This window comes from Cervus canadensis, chromosome 3 (genome assembly GCF_019320065.1).
Source record: "Cervus canadensis isolate Bull #8, Minnesota chromosome 3, ASM1932006v1, whole genome shotgun sequence".
NCBI classification, from domain to species: Eukaryota; Metazoa; Chordata; class Mammalia; order Artiodactyla; family Cervidae; genus Cervus; species Cervus canadensis.
In genome coordinates, this window is record NC_057388.1 from 110722493 (window position 1) to 110747078 (window position 24586).

The window sequence follows — 24586 nt, forward strand, 5'->3', positions numbered from 1 at the left end:
AACACCCAGCAGAGCTGGTCAGAGGGTCACAGCGTGGGGGGAGCAGCCCAACCTGCCCTGTCACACACCCCGCCCTCCCGAGCACGCAGACCTGGGTGCTCCCCCCGCAGTCCCTCCTCGGGACGCATGAGGGCCCTGGACGCCACCTCTAGGCCCTGCTCCCCCAGGCAAGTCAACAGCTAGCAACACCGCTTTCACTGGCTGTCATAAAAGCACGCCTCCTTTCCCATCTAGAAGGTTACGATGGCTCGTGGTTTCTGTAAACTGTTCTTTTCCGTGGGCTTCGAGTCGCGGACAGCTCCGGAGCAGAGTGGCCCTGCTGCAGAAGGAACTCCCTCCCGAGATCCTGACAGCTGGTGCAGACGGACAGCTCTCAGGGGACACAGGAGGATGGGGTGCACACAGGTCCTCTGGGGGCGGGGAGGTGCCCCGTTCCCCCACCCCGCCCCCCACTCGCCCGGGACACAGGGGGAGAGCCCAGAGGGTCCACAGGCATGGGAAACGTCCCCTATGTGCACCCGGGGGCTGCAAGGGTCACCGCCCTGCCTGAGGGCTGAGAGGCTCACCTGGGCGGGCGGACTGTCCGGCTCCGGCCCCGGGAGCGCGTCGGCGGCAGCGGCCTGGGACAGGGCCTCCAGGTAGGGCAGGTAGCGCTGCAGGGCCTCGGCCAGCATGCCACCCTCCAGGCTGAGGCTCCGCTCGTCCGGGACGCTCTGCTTCGAGCTCCTGCGAAGGAGAGGGAGGCGTCAGCCGGTCCTCGGGCACGGCGCCGGCTCCGACCACAGGGCCCACGGTGGGCAGGGGGCGGCAGGCTCTGTGTGGGCACGCAGGCGCCAGGCCAGGCGGCGAGGGCCCGACCCGCCGCTCATACTGCCCACAGCGGGGCCCTCTCTGCACCCCGAGCCTGGTGCTGGGACACGGGGGGACCTGGTGAGCGAACCCCAACTCAACAGTCTCAACAGCCGCCCCAGCACTGGGGGCAGAGACAAGCCAGAATGTGGGAGTCAGCCAGGACTTACCAAGTCCAAAGACAACCTCAGCGGCAGAGAGGTTTCCCGGGCGGGGAGGGGAGACTGGCGAGCCCTGGGTCCGCCGCCCACCTGCTCTGGGAGCCCGTCTCAGTCAGCGCCCTCCCCTCCCCTCCCCGCTGGGTGCTGAGGAGCAGGCACACGGGGTGCGAGGGTTGTGCTCATGACCGCATGTCCCGTCTCCCGGAAGCTGTGACCACATGAGTCCTCAGGGCATCGGCTTGCTAGTCAGCTGAGCCTAAAGTGGGGACATGACCCCAGGCGCTCCTGGCACCCCAGTGTGACCACAAAAGGCAGGCAGCAATCCCGGGAAGCTGCCTGGAGGAAGGGACCTTGTTCTTGTGGGGATTTTTTGCTCATCGCTCTCCCTAGAATCTGCATGGGGCCTCAGCCACAGTCAGTAGTGAAAACAACATCCTCTGAACGAATGAGGTTGGAAACACACAGCAGACTCAGGTAACGCTGAGTTAGCACGGAACCCATGTCCCCACCGCTGACCTCACAGACGGCACCTTTCCAACGTCACGAAGGGCGGCCCTGTGACCAGACTCCGCTGTCACTGGGGGTGAGTTTAGGACAACCACTGCCTGCGGTGATTGGCAGTGATGCAGGTCATGAACTTACTTGGAAAACAGAATGTCCTGTTTGCTTTTTCTTTAATGAAAATGCATTTTAAAATCATGTAAAACACACTTTTCAGTCCCTGTTGGACTCAGACAACTGCAGAGGCCGTCTGCGGGTAAAGGAGTGGACAGGCCCCCGAGGTGACCGCACACGGCTCACCGCATGCTCTGCGGGCGCTCGGCAGGCGGGTGGCGATCGTGAGCCACAAACTGCAGACGGTGGCCCTGGCGGTCTCTCTCAGCTACTGAGTGCGCTTGACGCTCACACAACCAAACGCTGGGTTTCACCTGTGCCTGGTTTCACAGGAGTTGTCAGAAGTGCCCTAGACGCTGGAGGAGGCTAGCCCGGCCCCCAGCAGAGGCAGCGCTCCCAGCCGGGCCGAGGGTGAGTGCGCGTCCGCTGGCTGGCTCATTGCTCCCGTCCTTCCCCTGGTGTCTGTGTTTGCAGAGAGGTGGCTTTTCAGGAACAGCTGGATTTTCACATTTACTTAAAAATGCATCAGGTATGGTAAAAGTCGTGATGCCTGCAGGGAAGGGCAGGCAGAAATGGGACTTCTGCACTCCCAGCCAGGCAGGGAGGGAGGTGAGGCATGCGGGAAGGCCATGGGCACAGCCAGGGACAGAGAATGGGCTGCCTCTGCGCGCCTCGCTCTGCGGCCGGAAGGCGGCCTGTAGCCTGTGTGCAGAGGGGACTGCCCGCCTGCCTTGGTCTCCTGCGGGAGACCCACGCCAGCCCCAGAGGGTCAGGGCTCTGGAGTCTATTATCACCGCTGCCCCCTTCTCCGAGCTCCCCGGGACCAGAGCCTGCACAGCTCAGACCCGACCAAAAGGAGCTCCCTGGGCCCCTGGGGCAGGATCTTGCTGGGCTCGAGGGCCCAGCCCCCTGCCCCCGGCCTGGTGTCTTCTCAGACAACAACCCGAAGAGGAGGGATCCTCTAGCCGTCATCCAGGTGAGAGGGCGAGGCCTGGCGCATCACTGGGTCTCGCGATGATGCCAGCTCTGGTTGTGCCTGGAAGCCGCAGTCAAAGCCGAGCTTCCTCTATGGGTGCATTTCTACATGTGTATCTAGACGTCTGTGTCTCTGTGAGTCTGTGTGAGTCTGTGTGTGCCCAAGTATGTACCGTATGTATATGCGTGTCTGTGTGTTCCTAAGTGTGCATGTGTGTGTATCTAAGTGTGTGTCTGTCTGTGTGTGTGTCTGTGTATATCTGTGTGTTTTGCAGGTGTTGGGTAAGGCTGTGTTACTAATAACCATATCCACTTTCAGTGACCAGGGAACAATGTTTTAAGTACTTTACTCCAAACACGACTGTTACCTATATGTGGTAACAGTCATACCTGTTACCGACATGTGGGTCTTTACTGTGGTTTAGACACACTCTAGGAATGTCCCTGGTGGCTGAAATGATAAAGAATCTGCCTGAAGTGCAGGAGACCTGGGTTCCATCCCTGGGTCGGGAAGATCCCCTGGAGAAAGGAATGGCTACCCACTCCAGTATTCTTGGCTTGAAAATCTCATGACAGAGGGGCCTGGCGGGCTACAGTCCACGGGGTCACAAGAGTCACACACGACTGAGTGACTAACCGTTTAGCAGTGTATGGGGTGCAGGTGGGTGTGGACCTCACTGTTGATTTACCACTCGGGGTAACGGAGAACAGGCTCCCAGCCGGTGTTTTCACACGGAAAGCTGATTCTCAAGGACACGTCACTAATGTTAAGGGTTTGATACCTGTATGTATTTCATACAAGCTGGACTTACAGAAAATCTTCACATTTGAGCTTAATTATCACAATTGATAAAACTGTCCTGTTATTATTTCTGAAGCCTTTTCAAGTTACATTGGCTCATACTTAATAGGATGTAAGTGATCAGGAGCCACATGGTTCTTTGCATCTCAAATCATGGCTGTAGCTTACCTGACTATTTTTTAATGGATGAAATTTCATGTTCTGCGTTGTCAGAGTAATTTAACTGAAGTCAATTTACGTTTCTGGTACTTTGTCTATTTTTCTCAGTAATTGCTAATCAATGCAAATGGAACCACCTCATAAATGTGCCTTTAAATTGTCTTATTCATCTTCCCATTGTCTGCTGGAGGACTGTTTGCGACTGTAACACGTAACAGCAGTGGGCACGGCCATCACCATGCTGTGAGACGCTGCAGGAACCAGCCTGCAGCCCGACTTCTGCCCTGTCCTTCTCTTGAAGCGGATCGAAACTTTGCAAGAGTCCGTCTTCTACCCTGGAAGACCCAGCGTGCCGTCTCCACTGGTCACTCTCCTACTCCCTGCACTGACCTTCGGGCTCCAATGATACGGGCTGTTTATGTTGTCCCCCAGTTTGCTGGAGGAAAAACCCCGAATTATAAGTAGAATCATTGCAAAGAGCACACAGCGGCCTGGTTCTCACTCCCTTTGTCCACAATCCTAACCCCATCTAACCATCATTGATTTTTGGAAACGGTTATTTCTAACCATTTTGTTTTTCATGAAAGCAGAGTTCACAGCTCAGTCACATCCTCTGTGGAATGAAGGGCAAGCGGGATTCCTGGTCACTGTGGTGGCTCCTTAGTAACCAAGTGTCACGAGGTCTTTCACCTGCTCCTTCCTTCTCAAGTCCACAGCTCTGGGCTGGACGTCCACACAGCCCACGCCAGGTGCCAGGGGTGCACCAGGAAGGAGGCAGGGGACCCAAAGGTGGATTCCTCCGTTAAAGTGACTCAGACCTGTCTCTTCAAAATCTACCTGGAAAGCCTAAAGGTGACGGCCACAGACTGAATGTGAAGTAAAAGACCCGGTCACTGACACTAAAGGTGATGGGGGCAAAGAGTCATGGTCACGGGGGGAGAAGGGGCAGAGAAGCTAGGGGCCTCACGGAGATGCCCCAGGGGCTCTGCACTGTTTATAAAAGCCACCGCAAATCAGAGCATCCAAAGGGCAGGATTTCAGAGGATTAACTAGGCAGCAGAACCCAGAGGACACAGGAGTGGCAATACCAATGGTAGAAAAGCGGGATCAAGACAAAGAGCAATAAAGACGACAGAGGCTACATTTAAACCAGCAGGCGTGATGTCCACAGTGAGGAGGGGATGCTAGGAGCCGGGCTGGAGGTCAGAACCCCAAGTGTGTGAGGAAAAAGACACTAAAAATGGAAAGCAATCTACGGAAACAAGGTTTTTGCCTGAGACATTTCAATAAATCAAAATATAAATAAAGAATTTTATTCTGAATAATTTATACATAATTATAAATTTTATGTCTAATTTAACCATATATAAAAAACTGTACTCTTAAATAGTGGATAGAAGATTTTTAAGTATCTGCTGAAAATTAATAATCTTGTGGTATACACTAGAAAGAAATCCCAAATTTCTAAAAAGAGAAAGCTGAACACGTCACATTCTCTGATGAAAATGCAGTAAAAGTAGACAGTAATTTAAAGTATAAAGAATATATGACTAGGATGAAATGAAAGCCTACACTTACTGCTCCCAAAGGATATACAACTACAATGACAGATAATTGACACAAAAGCAAACGGGCCTGTCCACATTACAGGATGATGCCAAAACCACTCTCACAGGCGGATGCATAGCCTTAAGTGACGAAAAAATAACAAAACCTTCAGCTCGAGGAGTTTCATTAAAAAAAAAAAACAAACAAACAGTAAATCTAATGATAGTAGAAAGAGGAAAATCCAAGAGATAATTCTCTTTATAAACTGTGTTAAAGGGTAAAGACAGACGTCAATGGCAAGGAGTAATAACCACACATTCAATGAGCAAGTTTTAAGTGATAACACAGTACTGCGATCACACTAAGTCAACACATTTGGGAATCCCTGTGAAAAGGATGAGAGTGTTCTGCAGAAATGTGAACGCTCCAAATTCACACAGTAAGAACTGTGAGCATATTTCACCAATAACCTGAGAAGACAAAAGAAGTGCTATGGGATTTAACCACATAGAAAGATCATTTAAAATATATACTGGGCAGCAGACAATTCAACACTAAAGAAAATTTTGCAGAAGGTTTTTGAAAAGAAGGAACATTATTCCATGTGTATTCGTGTGCATTTTTCCGTGGGTATGTTTGTTTCCTGACAAACACTGAGGAAGAAGAGTATGGGCAGCCAGGATTCCCGTTCCGGCTGCTGAGTCACCAGCAGGCGCCCGACGGGACACAAGGCATCTCCAACAAGGAAGCTGCTTGCAAAGACACAGCAGAACCAGGAGAACCGCAAGCTTATGGTGGAGAATGGCCAGGTCTAGGGAGGGAGGGCTTGAAGAGGCAGAGTGGGGGTCCCAGTGGCCGTTGTCTTGGCAGAAATGTGGGTGTGCTGTCAGCCCTGCCCCCGAGCCAGGGGTGAGTCTGCCCAAACTGAGGCCAATGGCCTGCTGCTGTTGCCAGGAAGCCCGTCTCCTGGGGTGGAACACGGTGGGGCGGCTTCTGGGGAGTGTCCCAGTGCGCCCCCCGAACAAGGCTCTGCCTTTAGAACCAGATGATCGGTTTATTCGAGTTCAACACCCTCGAGAAAGACATGACCCATCCAGCCCAGGAGGCTATAAGCCCAGTTCCACTAGCGACCACACCTCGTTCACACGCAGAACAGACCACAAATCTGCTTCTCCAGAACGGGGCACGTGAAGAGCTACCAGCCTTACACAGGAAGATTCTATAAGGAGAGAAACAGCACAGGAACATACAGAAACACTCCTATATGGACAAAGATCGTGCACAGGAAGTTCATATAGAAAACTCCAACCTCTTCATATGTGTATTTTTAAACTTTTCATCTCACTTGTAATCTAAAAAAGCCACATTATTTTTCATAGCAAATGGGCAGCTGTTTTAAATGACAGCATCAGCCCTGGTAAGAACGTGGCAACCTGGGTGTTGTCCTGTCTGACTTCTCAGGCCATTCTCTCTGGAAACACTTTCTGTGATGGCGGCCTGGCCTTCCCCACGCTCAGCGCCTGTCCAGCCAGGGAAGCTGCCCCTGCTCTGCGTCCCGGTGCTCCTGACCCCCTCCCCGTGGCCTCCTCGGTGGAGTCCGAGGTTGCCTGGGACGGTGCACCCCGCTCAGGAGCCTCGTCACCCTGCAGGAAGGCGCCGCGGGCTGTGTGAAGCGCCCACGTGTTGCTGAAAGACCAGCGCCAAGAGTGTGAACACGCCCGGATGAAAACAGACAGCCTGACTGGTTTTTGAGTGTTATTTTCACAGAACAGACTCCAGAGGCAGGTTCTCATTGGTGAAGCTCACCAGGCCGGCAGGGATGACAAGGCAGAGCTCCTACCCTCAAGACGCACACGGCCTGGCCAGGGAGGGCCGCTCGGTGAGCGTGCTTTCACGTCTGGGCGTCTACTCCGCGGGACCCGGCAGCCTGGCTGCCCCTTTGCCGGACGGACTGAGCAGGAAGGCGGAGGCCCGACGCTTCTGCACTGGGATGACTCTACCCGAGGCTGCGGATGGTCAGTGGCCTGAGGGAAGTTGGTCTTCCCTGCTAAGCTGAGGGGGCAGTCCCTTCCCTGCTGTCTGACCTTGAGGAGCGGCTGCCAGTCAGCTCTGGGATGGCAGCCGGCTGCTGAACGCTGCCCGTGGGCCACGCCTCCCCTCCCCAGGCCTGGGTCCTCCCACAAGCCACCTGTGCGCGTGCACGCCTCCCTTCCCCAGGCCTGGGTCCTCTCGCACGAGTGGGCAAAGCGTCCACACCCTCCGCACGTGTGCGGAGATGACGAGGTGGGACAAATCCAGCTCTCACAGGCTGCTGTGCTGGGGGCCCGACGTGGCTTCTGTGGTTTAATTTGCTTTCTGTACTAAACTGAACATTTCTTACTGGGAAATGAGAATTCTGGACTTTCCTGCTTTTAACCAAGGCTCTGGAGACGCAGACTCTCCAAGGGTCCCGGGAAGGGAGAGGGACCCTTGGGCACATCCATTGGTGAGATCAGCCCCTCGTGGGAGGGTCCCCCTCACACCCTCCCCGGGGCCAGGACCCCGTGGTGGGGGGCGGGAGGGAGTCCCGTCTGCCCCTTCCCCACATCCCAACTTCCTGGAGCATCTCCACCAGAAAGAGGGGGCTCTTCGCTCCCTGAAACAAGGAGCAGGCTGGTGGGCACTGGCCAGTGACGAGACACGAACATGTCCGCTTTACCTGGCAGGGCTGGACGCCTCGGGGTGGCGCGGGTAGGTCTGGGGAAGGCTGGCAAGTTCCCGGGCCATCACGCGCTGGGTGTAGTCATCCTGCCACGTGAGACCTGGAGAGAGAGTGGTGGGTACCGTGTTAGCACGGAGGCCGAGCCAGAGACCCTGCTTGAGTCCCCGAGTCCCTGCTGCTCTTCTGGGTGCTTTCCCGCAACCTCACCAATCAGCCAAGTCCCTCTCTGAGGTTTCTTACGAGCTCTTCACCTGATCAAACCCCAGCCCTCCGCCCTAGACCAGAAACTGGTGGGCGCTTTGCTATACGCAGAACACAGGCGGGGCGGGGCCGGGCTGGACAGCAGGTTACGCCGGTGGTCAGCAGACAGACTCTGGCCACGGGGAAGGCGCGGCCCTTCCGCCTGGGGAGGCCTGGCCACAGGAGGCGCTCCTCACCCAACAGCGCGCCAGTGGCCAGCGCTCAGCGCCGCTCTGCCTGCTCACGGCCGCCACGTCCTGGCCGCTTGCTCCTCACAACCCTGACCTGCTTAAGAGCCACACGTTGGAAATGAAATAAGGGTTATTGTTACTATGAAAGCAATTATCATGGGGCTTAATGTACTGTATCTGGGAGCCAATTACGTTATATTTAACACTCAAATGTTATGACAAAGAGCTTTATAACAAGGGCGAAGTAGTTATGAAGGCAAAATCCATGTGCTTATGCATTAATTACATGCACTGCAGATCACATGATAATTATGCTCAGAATTACCAAATAACTCCCAAGAATAATTATTATGCAATTTGTACATTTTAGATCTTATGGTAACACTTTAGCACTTAGAACTACCCCATGCAATTATCCATAATTATCTAATCACTAAATATCATGTAATTACAGAGATATATTTTTATGCCCTGTACAAAAACACATTACCAAAAATCTTCGCATCAGGACGGCTGTGCTTGTTTGCGTGTGTGCATGAGCGCGGAGCAAGAAGGTCCACAGCTCGCTGAGAACACTTATTCTGGGCAGAATTAGAAGAACGTTTTGCACATAAGCTGCCTTCATGAACACACTTCAGTATTTTTCAAATGCAAATCTAATATTTTTTAAAATTTACGAACGGCAAGATTCAAACAGCTGGATCATGTCTAAGTCTCAGAAGCCTGTGGCCTTATCCTGAGCGGGAGCTGCGGGAAGTGCAGCGGCGGTCGGCTCGGCTTCTACCCTGACGACTCGGGGGAGGCCGCTGCAGGAAGACCAGCAGCCCCGCAGGCACCGCCCGCCGCCCTTGCTCCAACTACACTTACTGTCGGCACGCGTGCTCCACGTGACAGGCACGGCGAGAAAGCACCCACATGCAACGTGCTCGTGTGGCTGTCACTGGCCCATTCCCAGAAGACCCACAATCGGAGCACATTTGCAACATGAGCGTCATATCTAGCACCTCGGACCCAGAAATCAGGCCTGGTTTTATTCCCCAGAGTCTGGTCTTCGTGTTAATATCCACCAGGAAACAGAAAGAGTCAAGAGCACAAACAGAACTTTCGGTGGAAAAAAGTTCATTTTTAAAATTTAAATAACAGAACTTCAACAATATTTTTATCTGAAGAGCACAAAAGCCTGAGTCATGCCAACTCTGGGGTCTGTATGGGCGGTGAGAAGAACGCTGAACACCTAGCCCAGTCCGCTCAGCTGTCCTGGGAGCAGAAATGGCGCTTGGGTAGAAAGTCAGAGGAAGGCGCAGCTCCAGGGGCTGGGCGTCCCGGGAAAGGAGGTGAGTCCCCAGGAGAGACGGTCCCCTTCTGGAAGACGGTGAGGCACGCGGGCTGCGCTCGCCCCTGCAGGACAGCCGGTCCCTGGAAAGCACACGTGGGCAGCTGAGAGCACGGAAGGCAGACAGCCAGGGCCAAGAGACAGGTGCTGGGCCCCCGGGGCCTCCCTGGCTTGTGATCTCAGACTTGGGGCGGAGTCACCAGCAGCCCAGGTACCGGCCAGGCCCCAGCGAAGCGGCCTCGCTCCAGTGAGAGGGTCAGGAGAGGAGCCCCTGAGCAGTTGCAGACAGAAGAGCTCCACTCCCGCCAAGCACCGCAGAGGCCCACAGGGGGCCTGGGGTCCTCCTCCTGAGGCCACAGGGACCCTGCCAGTGTCGACAGAGCAGCTGACGGGGAGGGGTCTTTCCTCCCCACTGGGGGGTCGCACCTCCGCAGGCCCCAGTGGAGACCAAGCAGGGACTCCGACTCCCACCGACCCCACTGCCCAGCAGTGAGGACAGGAGCCATCCCTCAGGGGTCCGCAGAGCTCCGGGGGGCACCTGGGCTTCTACCTCCACCGTCAGCAACAGAGCCCCCACCCACCTCGGCAGAGCAGTGCCAGGAAAGGCAGCCAGGCACAAGTTTAAATGAAATCTGGAGTCGCATAATATAATACCAAAACGCCCAGGTTTCCACAGAAAACCACGCTTGCCAAAACCAAGGAAACCTCAAACTGAAAAAAAGACATTCCGCAGACACCAACACTGAGATGTTGGCCTTATCTGACAAAGATGTAACACAGCCATGATACAAATGCTTCAGGGAACAGTCACGAGCATTCTAGAAAACAAATGAAAAGTGGGAATTCTCAGTAAAGAAATAAATATAAAAAGGACCAAGTGAAAATGTTATAACTAAGAATACAATAACCAAACTATACAGCTCACTGGATGCACTTCATAGAAGGATAGAGGGGACAGAGACAAATCAGGGACCTGGAAGAGAGGACAATAAAAGTCACCCAATTCCAGCAACAGAGAGAAGACAGTCTGAAAAAAAAGGACAGAGCCTCTGGTTGTGGGGCTATAACAGAAGACCTAAGGTAATGTCATCAGAGTCCCAGAAAGAGAGGAGAAAGAAGGCAGGGCTGAAAAAGCACTAAAAAATAATAATAATAATAATAATAATAACGGCTGAAAATTTCTCAGTTTTGGCAAGAAATAAACTTGAAGCTCCTATATCTTGGCTACCTGATGCAAACAGCCAGCTCATTTGAAAAGGCCCTGATGCTGGGAAAGATTGAAGGCAGAAGGAAAAGGGGACGACAGAGGATGAGATGGTTGGATGGCATCACCGACTCAGTGGACATGAGTTTGAGCAAATTCTGGGGGACACTGAAGGACAAGGAAGCCTGGCGTGCTGCAGTCCATGGGGTCGCAAAGAGTTGGACACAACTTAGTGACTGAACAATAGCAACAACATAAACCAAACGATCCCAGAAGCTGAGCACCCCAAATAGGATAAACCCAAATCGCCTCCAAGACACATGATAATTAAATTTCTGAGACCTAAATGCAAAGGAAAAAAATTATTGAACATAGCCAGAGAAACGATGCCTTACCTACAAGGGGAACATAATTCAAACGACAGAGGATTTCTCATCAGAAACCACGGAGGCCACATAAAATCACATGACCTTTTTCAAGAGCTAAAAGAAGAAGCTGTCAATCCAGAATCCTGACAGGCGGCCAATCCAGATGCCTGGCAAAAGTACGGTTCAGGAATGACAGGGCAAAGAAGACAATCTCAGATAAGTGAAAATGAGAGCCTACTTTACCAGCAGGCCTGCCCCAAAGAACTGCTGAAGAAGCTTCTCTAAATAAGGTGATGACAGAAGGGACCTTGGAACATCCAGGAGGAAAAAAGCATGAAAAGTAAAGATACGAGTAGATGTGATGCGCTTCCCAAGGTATGTTTGACAGTTGAAGCAACGTGGTCACACTGTATGATGTGCTCCTCAGTATATGCAGAGGAAATGTTTTAAATAATTATAAAAAAACAAGGGAAAGAATCATAAAGGGAGGTAAGGGTTCTATACCCCACTCAAAATGGTAAAATTATGACACCAGTAAACAGAGAGTGTTGTATATATAATGTATCTGTACCAACCACTAAAAAGGTTAACAACAGGTAAATCTACAGATACATTAAAATGGATTTGTAAAAAACTGTTAACCTAAAGTAATGTAGGAAAAAGAATACAGATAAAATAGAACAAGTAAAAAAACAAAAAGCAAGAGTTTAAGTCTTAATAAATCAATAATTAGATTAAATATAAATAGGTTAAGTATACCAATGAAGATAGACACTGACTGAGTGGATTAAAAATGCACGACCCAACTATATTCTGTTTATAAGAAACTCACTCCAATGTTCAAGTGGAAGTAAAAGGATTAAAAAAACATATATCATTAATCAAAGAAAAATAGCAGTAGTTATTATAATAGCAGATGAGCTAGTCTTCAAAACAAACAAACTTACTAGGGACAGAGACATAATATAATGATGAAAGGGTAAATTTGCCAAGAAGATGTGTCAATTCTAAATGCACATGCATGGAACACCAGGGCTGCAAATAGCAACAGAAACTGACAAAAGTTTCCACATTCTCATGGTCTCAAGTGCCCTCCTTCCTTCAAGTACCTTCATCCAACTAAGGTGGACCATGTCCTGGAACACAAATAAAGCTCAGCAAAATGAAAAGAACCAAAATCACAATGGAGGCAAACTAGAAATCAATAACATAAACATAACAAGAAAAGTCTCCAAACACTTGCAACTTAAACAACGCTTCTAACTAAGCCACAAGTCAAAGACAGTCCAAGGGAAAAATACACTTAACTGAGTGAACATGAAAATACAACATAGCAAAATCTGTGTTTAAAGCTGCATGGTTAAAGTTGCACTGAGTGAAATTTTTAGCACTAAATATTTAGACTAAAAGGTCTCAAATCAATCATCTGAATTTCCACATGAAGAAGCTAGAAAAAGGAGAGCAAAACAAGCCCAAATAAGTAGAAAGAAGGAAAGAGAAGAAATCAATAAAACTGAAATTTAAAAATAGAGAAATCAGTGAAAACAAAAGCTGCTTCCCTGAAAAGATCAGTAAAATTGGCAAACCTCTAGCAAGACTGACAACGAAAAAGGGAGGGCAGTCACAGAGTCATCCGCAGTGAAACAGGGACAGCGGTATAGACCCTGCAGACTCACAGGGAACAAATGAGCCCACACACACACACACGGCAACTGAGATGAAACGGACCATCCCGTGAACACACAGACCACCACAACTCATCCGGTATGGAGCAGATAATTTATAGCCCTATAATTGTTAGAAAAATTGAATTCTTAATTTAAAACCTCCCCCAAAGAAATCTCCTGACCCAGATGATTTCCCTAGATAATCCTACCAAACATTTAAGGAAGAATCAATATGAATTCTACAGCATCCCTTCTGGAAAATAGAAAAGGAGGAAAAAGTTTTCATTTAACTTTATGTAGCTGATAATAACCTGAACCAAAAGCAGACAAACACTGTACCACAAGAAAAAAAAAAAAAGAAACCTGCAGACTAACATCCCTCATGAATATTGACATAAAGATCCATAAGATAATATTAACATGCAAGATCCAACAATATATGAAAATAATTACACAGCATGGGGTTTATTAAAGGGGTGCAAGACTGGTTTAACACAAAGTAAATAAATTACTTCCACACCTTTTTATGATGAATATTCATCCACTTGATAATGAACATCTATCCACACAGGCCCTACAGCTGCCATTGTACCTGATGATGAGAAACTAGAACCCTTCCTACTCGGATCAGGAACGAGGGGAGGACGGCCTCTCTCAGCACTGATCGCAACAGAGCTAGAAGTTCTCAGCAGTGCAATAGGGCAAGACAAGGAAATACAAGGCACACATATGAAAAAGAAACAAAACTGTACCTATTTCCAAATAACATAATTTTCCACATGGAGAATTCCAATGAATCTACAAAAAACTCCTAGAAGAACTGATGCTTTCAAACTGTGGTGCTGGAGAAGACTCTGGAGAGTCCCTTGGACTACAAGGAGATCCAACCAGTCCATCCTAAAGGAGATCAGTCCTGGGTGTTCATTGGAAAGAGTGACTGATGGTGAAGCTGAAGCTCCAATACTTTGGCCACCTGATGTGAAGAGCCAACTCATTGGAAAAGGACAGGAGGGATCAGGGTGTGGTCACAGCTGAGCCTGAAATCCAGGGATGCTGGGCAGTTGATCCAGGGAAGCGTTGGCCGGGAAACAGCACAAGCTCCCTAAACAAGGTGGGTGATGCAGACCCAAGGCAGGCTTTTGCCTGCCCCAAACCTGCCCTCCCACGGCGCTGCCCAGACAGGAGACAGACAAACCTGCTGCCTGGATGGACGCCGTCCCCTCAGGGAGGCCTGCCCTTCTTCCCCGAACTGAGGCGCGCTGAGTAGGGGTCCGTTTGACCCGGCATCCCTCACCTCCCCCTCACGACCCAAGAACCAGAGAGAAAGTGAGGGCACGGCTCCCCTGCATGGAATGAACTTATGCAGAAGCGCCCTACCCCTTATTCCAAGCCCTTCAAATACACAGCGAGCGCTAATGCCGGGAGAATTTAACATGAACTTATGATCTTTGCTCCCATCAATTGACCTCCTCAGTCAGACCTGCCACGTCTAGGCACCTGAACCTGGGCGTACACAGGCGCCCAGGCTGAGCCAGTACCCAGAGCGGGCCTGGTCATCGGCCACCAGTGAGCTCACTAGCTGCTCAGTTGTGAGGCTGTTGCTCCACAGGACTCTTAGAAAGGAGGGAGGAGGAGCCGCACACAGCGCCCGCCCCGCTCCCTGGCGGCTCCCATGATTCCAGGCACATGTGTTGCTTCTACAAAGAGCCCTGCACAGACCAGGACGTCCTGAGACCACCCCCGGGGCAGGCTGCCCCCCGCGCGTGGCGTCCAGCCCAGTCAGAACAGCACAGCTTGCCTGCTGGCCCTGCTCCCGCCCGCGGCGGCTGACGGGTCCAAGGCTAGGATCTGCGAATACCCCTGCTCATTGCTGAAGATGCTTCGAAAGGAGGCAGACACCGAGAAAACGGCTCAAGGGGGGCTGGGCCAGCTCCAAACACGTCACCGCAGGTTCACACCCCACCCCCCACCCCCGCTGGGGAGGACTCATCCCAAGGCCGAGCACCACAGGGGGCTTCAGAGGAGCACAGACTCGCTGCTTCCCAAAGGCACGGTCGGCCCAAACCCCATGTTAGGGAAGGAGAGGGTGTGGGTTTAGCTCCCCAAAGGGCAGGGGGGGCGACCTCAGTCACCGTTGCTCCTGGAAAACCAAGTACTTCAACTTCATTGAGCCCCGACACTTATTTCACAGACAAACCTACTTTGTCTATCAAAACAGACCCCAAAACAAGTAAGAAGCAGGAATTGTTGAGTGACAGGGAAACCCCTGAGATGTGGGCTCCTGCCAGGAAAACCTGAGGAGGACATAAACCCAGTGCTCAGGCTGTTTCCTGCGTGTCCCTGCTCACCACCCTCCAGCCTCTCCTTCCACGGGGCCCTGTCCATTCCTGACGCCCAGTGTCAGAGTATCCAGCACCTCACGCGGGAGCCCAGACATGCCTGATGTGACACACATGTGCACACACATGTACACACACAGCACACATGCACGACACGTGAAATGCACATGCCACATACATGCACACACATGTGCAAAACATGCTCACTTGCATATACACAGCATGCATGCACACATGACACATGCTACATGCAGGCACAGCATGCACACACAGCATACATAAACACGCAGCACGTGCAACACACATGCACACACAGAGAGCTCTCTCAAGGCTGTGACTTCCCCACCAGAAGGACACCAAGAACGGGGTTCCGCCGGAGCACGTTTGGGAGAAACACTGGGGCCTCTGTGACCCTTCCCCCCAGCGTCCCGCAGGTCAGAGCACAGAAGAAGCACAGACACGCGGACCTGCCCTGTTTGAATGTGCTCAGCATCCGGGGGGCCGAGCTCCTGGAGAAAAAGAGGGTCCACACTCAGGGCAGCCTCGAGAGGAGCCCGCCTCAGGGCAGGGAGGTCCTCCCGGATCGGAAGCACGTCGACCAGCACCACGAGGGGCTGCAGACATGCGGATTCAGCCGGCTCCACTCGGGGCAGCAGAGGGGAGAGCGCGCAGGGCCTGGCGAGCCGCCGCTGCCTGTGGGCCCGCGTCCCTCCCCGCCTGGACGTCCAGCCCGTCCTCCCGGTGGCCCCGGGCCTGCCCAGCCCCCACCCTGGTCTCCTCAGGCAGTCCTCAGAGTCACTGCCTCATGTCACCCCCTGGACCCAGACGCACTGGACCAGCCACGGCAGGGCCGTCCTGAGCAGCCCAACGGCTGTGTCTCCTCTCACCCAGGGGCCTGGGCCCTGAGCCGCTCTGGGGGGGTGGTGAGGGCAGGGTGAGGGGGCAGGGGCTGCTGGGGGGACCAGCAGAGGGGGGGGTAGGCCACGCCCCTGGAGCCCCACGGCTCAGGCCCTGCAGCTGGCCTCCGGGACCTTCCACTCACAGACGCTGATGAGCCAGCCCGCGGCCCCGAGTGCCGAGCTCTGCGAGTCCTGTGGAGCCTCCCTGCCTCCCAGAGGCCGTGGCTGTCCAAGGCATGCTCTGCCCCCGACCACACGGTCACCAGGCAGCCCCCCGACCGCAGGGTCCCCAGGCTGCCTCCCTACAGGGTCCCCAGGCTGCCCCACTGGACTCACAGCTGAGCTGCCCCCTGGGTGCAGGAGCCTCTGTCTGGGGGTGCGGCACTGCTGACCCTTCAGAACAAGCCCCGCCAAGCCCTCCTGCTCAGGGTGCGTAGAGAGCTGCCCGCTGGGAAAAAACACCGGCCCCAGGCCTCCTCCAGCCATGCCCCGCACAGTCCGTCTGGGATCCGAACCCTGACCATCCGTCATGGCTCCACCAGCCCTGAACCTGGGGGTTTGCGGTGGACACCAGGGCGGAACAGAGGCGTGTGTCACAGCCAGGGGCGGGCCCCGCTTCCAGCAGAGAGCGGTGCGTAAGCACGCCCGCACACGGCTGCCCCCGCGGCCCGGCCAGGACTCGGGGTCAGAAGAAGTACTTCGGATGAGCCTAAAGGAAATGCATGGGTTAGGCTGTCAGAGGCCGAGTCGGGGGAGACGGGCCCAGCACGGCTGCCTGCCGCCTGCAGAGGAGGGGCGGGCAGGGGGGCAAAGGAGGCCCTGCCAGCCTGCTGGGGGCAGGGGGGACGAGTAGTCTGTTGCGGGGCGCAGCGGTCCCTCTGAACAGCACCCCGGCAGGAGCGCCAGCTGCCACAAACCCTTGGCTCGTCTCAGCTCCAGCCACAACTGCGCCCAGAACCGCACGCCCGCGGGCCCACTGCAGGACACGCAGGGACGCTGGTCCAAAGGCACGTGAGCTTGTAAAGAAGTGATAACGACAGCCTCTCCTCCCAGAAAGCGTGAGATTTAAATTCCCAACGGCTTCGTATGAGGTCGCGTCTCCCCACCTCTCCGGGCACTGGGCCCCAGCGAGAGCCTCACTAAGTGGGGTCTCTGGGCATCGATTTGCCCATTTCTCTAAACGCGGTGAGGCTGGGGGCTCACGTCTGCAGCCGGCTCGCACGGCTGCTTCTGCAGGCCTCCTGCTCACGGCCTGGGCCATTCTGTCAGCTGGTTTGTGCCCTTTGCACCCACGTATGTGAGGTGTAACATACACAGAAGTTTAGTTCTTGCCAGTCACATGTGTCTTGAGACTTTTCTTATGATATTTTTTCCATCCAATTTTTTAAAGTTTTATAAAGTCAAATTTATTAATCCTTCCATTTATGGCTGCTTAAGATTTGCATCTGGAAAAGGCAATGGCAACCCACTCCAGTACTCTTGCCTGGGAAATCGCATGGACGGAGGAGCCTGGTAGGCTACAGTCCATGGGGTCGCTAAGAGTCAGACACGACTGAGCGACTTCACTTTCACTTTTCACTTTCATGCACTGGAGAAGGAAATGGCAACCCACTCCAGTGTTCTTGCCTGGAGAATCCCAGGGACGGGAGCCTGGTGGGCTGGCATCTATGGGGTCGCACAGAGTCGGACACAACTGAAGCGACTTAGCAGCAGCAGCAGCAAGATTTGCATCACAATTTAAAAGGGGCTTCATGATACAAATCAAGTTCACCATGCTTTCTTCTACAGCAATTTTTATCACTTTCATTTAAGTTATTGATCCTTTCCAAATTTGCTTTTATTGAAAGAAATAAGAATTCAAATACTTTTCCCCAAAAAATTAGAACACAGTTTATTGAACAATTTGTCTTCTTCTTGTTAATTTAAAAATCTATCTTTGTCCAATCTATTTGTTGATTTAAAAACCTATCTTTATCCAATACTTTGGCTACCTGATGTGAAGAACCGACTCATTGGGAAAGACCCTGATGCTCGTTTCCCTGAAGGCAGAAGGAGACAGGGAAGACAGAGGATGAGACGGTTGGATGGCATCACCGATTCGATGGACATGAGTTTGAGTAAGCCCCGGGAGTTGGCGATGGACCGGGAGGCCTGGCATGCTGCAGTCCATGGGGTCGCAAAGAGCTAGACACGACTGAGCAACTGAACTGAACTGACTTGTTTTAAAAACCTATCTTCATCAGACTCAAAGTCCATACATATTTTATGGACTGTTTCTCTAAGAAGTTACTCTGGAATGTTCACATAGCACTGAAACTGTCCATTTCTTGAAGATCTGAAGTGATTTGCCTGTGAAACCACCTAGTCTGGCCCTTGGTGAGGGGGTGGGGCTGGTGTGTAACTGGCTGGTCTCCCACTAGCAGTGACCTGTTCAGGTAGCCCCCACCTTCTGTGATCAGACTTAAAAACGTTTTTATTTTGCTCAGATGTTAAATGTATCTGTATGCTTCTACAAAGCACTCACTTTCTGTTCTAATCATCTATCTTTTTGCATCTAATTCTGTATATCTGTGTTCTCTCTCTTTTTTCCTGATTAGCCAGCACTTATTTTCTTGTTCTTCTTTTTCCCCAAAGAACTGGCTCTTAACGTTATTCATCAGTTTTTACTGGCTTTCTATACTTAACCCATTGATTTCTGCTTTGTCTTCTTTGTCTTTGTTTACCTCTTATCTTTCCTGAGCGTGTCTCCTTTCTCTAACTTCTTAACAAATGCTTCACTCATTTTCCCAGCCTTTCTGCTTCAGGCATCGTGAGGACACTGGTGCACAGCTGACCTGGGCCTCGCTTACTACTCCCATCAAGGCTAGAAGAACTGACCACGCACCTGGGGGTCAGAGGTGACCAGTTCTGACCACTGGAAAAGATGGGAGCCCACCCAGGGAGGGTGTGCTGGGCTGGGGTGGAAATTAGTTTCTTGGCTGTGAAAGGAAGGAGCCACTCAAGGAAAATTCCTTTTGTCTCTGGTCCTCCCTCTTTCATTACAGATGTGATGCCTGGACTGCAGGAGGCATATGAGGTCGTTAGGTAACAAGGATAGGGTGAGGAGGTGGAGAAAGAAGAGCTGACATGCTGAGAACTCTGGAGGAGTTCTGAATGAGGAGTCTGGGTCGGAACCAATATCGTGGCCCAATTAACAGACGTTTACTCCCAGCCTCCTTGTGAGGGGAGACCAGAACTTCCTGCACTGCAGCCCACCACTGGATTTCCTTCCACTCGCCTGGAAGCGCTCCTGCCTGCAAAGCAACGTGGGCGGTGAGGGCTACGACTTCCTCTGAGCGCTGCCTTAGCCAGACCCCAGCACTGCTGAACATCATGCATTTTTATTACGGCTACTTTCCACTCGCTCTTTCTCATCTGAGTCATTTATGTGGAAACTTTTACTTTCCAAGTGGAGCACTAACCCTGCTTCCAGAAACCAGCCACTTGTTGAGCGACCCCACATATAATTCGCCTGCAAGTAGGTTTATCAAGAACTGGCCCTGATTCTTTCTCATTTGATGTTCCTTGTGCGACTTTGCCAGATGTCCCACCCAGCATCTTCTCCACTCTCTCTGCCTTAGTGCCTGATCCCAAACCCACCCAAGCCCAGACTTTCAGAAATGCCACCCAGCGGCTCCCTCCCCCACCGTTATGGCCCAGCACTTCCCAGCAGCCCCTCTTCCAAATGCAGATGATGGGGGATCCTCACTGGGAGGAGCGTGATGCACCCCTTCTACCTCTGCCAGGGAGCAGACACAGCTGTGTGGGAGTGTCTGCATGCGTGTGTTTGCATGTGTGTGTGTGTGTTTGCATGTGTGTATGAGTGTGTCTGCATGTGTGTGTGTGCACATGTGTGGATATATGCGTGTGTGCCTGCATGTGTTTGTGTGCACTTTTGTCTGCGTGTGCACGTGTGAGCGTGTGTGCACATTTGTGTTTGTGTGTGTGCATGTGCACACACGTGTTGGGGATTAGAGTCTGTAGGTGGAAACAGAACACCTATATGCCTGATGGACAAGATGCCTGTCTGTCCATCCATGAGGCTTGGAGGCGCACATGTGTGCATCCATCAGACATTCTAAACCCAGCAAAGTCGAGCAAATACCAACAGGGCCAGGATGCTGCCTTCCCCTGTCCACCGTATCACTGCCTGCAAGACTGCCTCCTTAGCAGTGCTCAAATTTTATTAGATAATTCCACAGGGAAATAAGATTTTATACACAAAATTTTGCTTTATAAATATTTTGTCAGTAACACATAGTGATGCGAGCACTTGTACATTGTGGTAGAGAAACCATGCGTCCAGCCGGGCATGACTTCTCCTGAGGACCAGAGAGACCAGCGTCTGGATGGACAGAGCCCAGAAGGGTGGCAACTCCAGAGGGTGTGCTCCCACAGGCCCCGGAACACCACACCACGACCGAGCGGCCTGTGGCCCATAAGCACTCTCACCCACAGGCACAGCAGCTGCTGCCGTGCCGCTGGCGGGCCTGTCAACAGCAAGGCCTCCGACCGGCCACCCCTGCGCTCCTCCGCAGAGGAGGAGCAGGAGGAGCAGCCGGGGAAGTCCTCGGGCCAGCATGCTCGGGCAGGGGACAGGGAGCCAGGAACACAGCTCCGTCCTCATGAGCCGAGACCGCAGCTCCTCCGGGTGAGCTAGGCGGTCCAGCGCCCTCGGGGTGAACGGGAGTCAGTCCTCTGAGCCGCTTCCTTCCAGCGGGAACCTGGGCATCTGGGCAGGGAGCCACCAGTCAAGCCAGACAGCTCACGCTTCTGCAAGCTGCAGAGGGGGTGGCCCAGAGGGACAGGTGGGCCCTGCCTGGAGGACACAGTGCAAGGGGCCGAGCAGCCCGGAGGACAGGAGGTGAGGCCAGGGCTGGTGAGCAAGCCGCGGAGGGAGGCTGGCTGCAGGGGGGCCCATGCAGTGCCTGAGGGAGCCCCCGCGACTAGGGAGACGTCATCCAGCAAAGAGGAGCAGCGTGCAGAACTGAGAGACACTTCCCACCCCGCAGTGAGTCCCTGTGGAGGCCCAGGCACACTCGCGGAGCGCTGGGCCAAGCCCAAGGACGAGGGGCGGAGGGCAGAGAGGCCGGGGCCCCGCAGCCTGGCCGAGCAGAGCCCGAGGTGGGACAGACAGAGTGGCGGAACGGGCTGGACTCAAGCCGTTCCCCAGCGCTCCTGCGGACCAGGACACAGGAAAGGTTTCAGATCTGGCCTCCAGGCTGTCCTCTGCCTGTTGAATATTCTGTGGGTTTTCCACTGTTTAAGGAAAAGCCTGTTCCACACACAGCACTCAGGACTTTCGCAGCACACACCACCTCAAACCCAAACCCACCGCAGTTCACCCCCGGCCCCCAGGAGTCCCAGGCTCCCTGCTCCCAGGCATGCAGCACTGAGGGCCCAGCATCTCAGAGCCCAGACCTGCAGGCTGACGGCGGGGCGGGGGCTGCCTCCTCAGGCCCGACAGCTGACGTGACCACCGCAGGGCCCCCGGGCTCCCACCGCCCCACCCTGCTCTCCTGACCGACAGACACACTCGCAGGCGTGCACGCACCCCTGTGCACACACAGGTACACAGACACACAGGTGCACACACACCTGCATGCACACACACCAGTGCACAGACAAAGGTGCATACACAAACACACAGATGCACACACCTGTACACACACAGGTACACAGACACACCAGTGCACACACAAAGGTGCACACACAAAGGTGCACATACAGATGCACACACAAACACACAGATGCACACAGCTGTACACACACAGGTACACAGACACACAGGTGCACACACACCTGTGCGCACACACACCAGTGCACAGACAAAGGTGCACATACAAAAACACACAGATGCACACACCCCTGTGCACACACAGGTACACAGACACACAGGTGCACACACACCTGCATGCACACACACCAGTGCATACACAAACACACAGATGCACACACCTGTACACACACAGGTACGCAGACACACCAGTGCACACACACAGATGCACACACTGGTGCACACAGCCATAGCACACGTGGCTCCCCTTCCCTGGCTGGGACCCTGCTGTCCAGCTGGGAGCCTCTCCCGCACCAGGTGTGGTCACACTGATTCCACAAATGCTCAGAAACACGTGAGTACAGCTGACCCGATGCCAAGGTTCCCCAGCAGGTCCTACAGCTGTTCACTCGGCTAACAGGGACTGGCAACCCACTGACCAGCTGACCGATGCTGGCTTCCGTCCCTGGAGTCAGACCAGGTCTGGCCTCCGCACACTCATCCTCCGACCCTCACGTTTTACATCCTGGGGAGGGAGAAGGGGAAGGAGACTAGACGCTGCAGAGGTGACTCTATCCCAATTTCTGGCCCCCTGCCATCACTGCCCCCATCAATAACGTGTCACCATGTACAGGCACAGTCATCTTCTCAGAGGGCACCACCTCCCACGTGGGGAATAAAATCACGCAACTCAGCAGAGGAAGTAAAGCACACATCGCATTTTATGAGCATGTCGATGGAAATGAGTAAACGGTGCAGAAGCCAGACGTGCAGAGTTCCTGCGCGAGCTACTGACACTCGTGTGTGAAGTCGCGTTGTGCTCCAGGCGTGCCCGCTTCTTGGGCTCTTACTGCACACGGTGCACACAGAGGCCACACCTGGCGCTGGATGCTCATGATCCCTGGGACACCAGGGCCTCCCTGGGCCCGCTCAGGGCAGGAAGGCTGCCCAGCACATCCTGTGCAGACTCCGGCAGGCAAGGGTGGCAGGAGGTGACTTCAGGGGCGACTGTAACAGTCCGGATGAGAGGCCGCCTCTGGATGGAGACTTGACACAGTTCCAAATCCCGTCGGGACAGGTTGAGGGTGGGAGGAAGGCCTCTCCCCAGGACTCCTGCCCGAGCCAGAGCTCCAACCCCTTCTTCAACTGCAGACTGCCGATTTCTGAAGGTGGCTTGTGCCACATGCCTTCCGGGTAGGCAGCCCTTGAACGGTGCCCAGCACACTCTCTGCAGCCTGACCTCTGCCCAACCAGGGCCCCATCCACTCTGGGCGCTTCCCTCACAGCACTGGGGGGCCGGCGGGTCCCACACCTGCTTCCCTCCTGCTTCTCCCTGTGTGGACAGCCCTGTCCCCCACCCTCTCATCGCAGGCAGATGAGAGGCTGCCTCTGCTTCAGCCCCCCTGGCAAACCTCGGGCTCTCTGCCTGGCACGCCCCTGGGCCAAGGGCACTCCTCCCAACGGAGCAGCCCTTTGCCCCGGAGCGCTGCCTCTGGCAGCAGGGGCCACTCTGTGGCGGCTCCTCAGAGGGCGGTGGGTGGTGGTCTCGGCTGTGACCCGGGGCCCTGGCTCCAGGCCCCACTGGCTGTTCTGCAGGGGAAGCTCCCTGCAGCCCCGGGGCCGGCGTGGAGCACTGTCTTCTGGCCTTGGCTGAGGCTTCCCACCCTCTGGGCGGCCCGGGGTCCTGCTAGGCATGCGGGGTGGGGGGGTCACATGGGCACACGTGGCCTTGGACAGGCAGCACGGGCAGCCTCAGGCAGGCGCTCCCACACGGCGGGTGCCAGGAGCTCTGGCAGCCAGGGGTACGGACAGCGGGTGGTGGTTCAGCCACGTCTCCAGGAGGCATGCAGCCGGCGCGTCCTGGGCCTCGGGCACCTTCCCGGCTCAGTGGCGTTTGGCAGGAGGGAACCGGCTGTCAGGGTAAGCGTGGGCAGCGCCTGATTCTGTGCAGTGAAGGGCTCCGAGGGGGCCTCGGAGGTTCGACCAGGGACGGCGCACTCGTGTCAGAGCGGTGAGTTATTGGTGACTCACAGCACAGGGGCTCTAAGCGTCATCATAAACGGCAACATTCAAAGGTGGAGCCAAAGATGTCAGATTTTAAAAGTTCTCATTCATCGGCCACACCAAAGGGAAGGAAAAGAGGCCCCACCTGTCACAGGGAGTGGTGGCCGTAACCCACTGTGAACCAGGAGTGGGCCTGCCCTTGCCTCCGCTGGCCCGCCCGCCTGCACCCTGAGTCCTCCCGTCTCCCTGGCTGCTGAGGGTGGAAGCACTGCAGCAAAGCTGCCTCGCTCGCTCCCACGCTTCCTTCCGACAGTTCACATGGGACATACCCAACCCGCCGCAGCCTCCGCCTGCCCTCACCCAGGAAGCCCCTTCACTGACAAGCTTCAGAAATGCCAGCGCCTCGCCACAAGCTCACCCCACGCTCCGCCGGCAGGAGCCACGGGGACCTAGGAGGGCAGCACCGGCCTCTGGCTGGGCCCGCACCACAGAGCTCCGGGACCCGCTGCGGCAGAGGCACTTGGAAGCAGGACCTCAGCCCTGCCCGACACCCCAAAAGGGCTCGCGTGCCCCCGTGTCTTCAGGCAGGCCAGCGAGTGTGTGCACAGAAGCCACAGCCTCTGGGCCACAGAGCTCCAGGTGCCAGGAGCGCCCCACCCTCTCACGCAGAGAGTCTAAGAGGAGGTGGGGGGTCCGTCGGGACCACTCGGGCTGTA

At 54.1% G+C, this 24586-nt stretch overlaps 1 protein-coding gene across 3 annotated transcripts in view; it reads right to left on the reverse strand.

Annotated features, from left to right (window-relative positions):
- Positions 1–24586, reverse strand: part of PTPRN2 (protein tyrosine phosphatase receptor type N2) — a 600191-nt gene that overhangs the window by 399830 nt on the left and 175775 nt on the right. For all 3 annotated transcript variants that reach the window (XM_043464002.1, XM_043464001.1, XM_043463999.1), the window contains exons 4-5: positions 7808–7910; positions 567–726 (exon numbers count right to left, since the gene is read on the reverse strand). In XM_043464002.1, coding sequence (XP_043319937.1) covers positions 567–726; positions 7808–7910 — 263 coding nt within the window. The remainder of the gene's footprint in view (positions 1–566; positions 727–7807; positions 7911–24586) is intronic.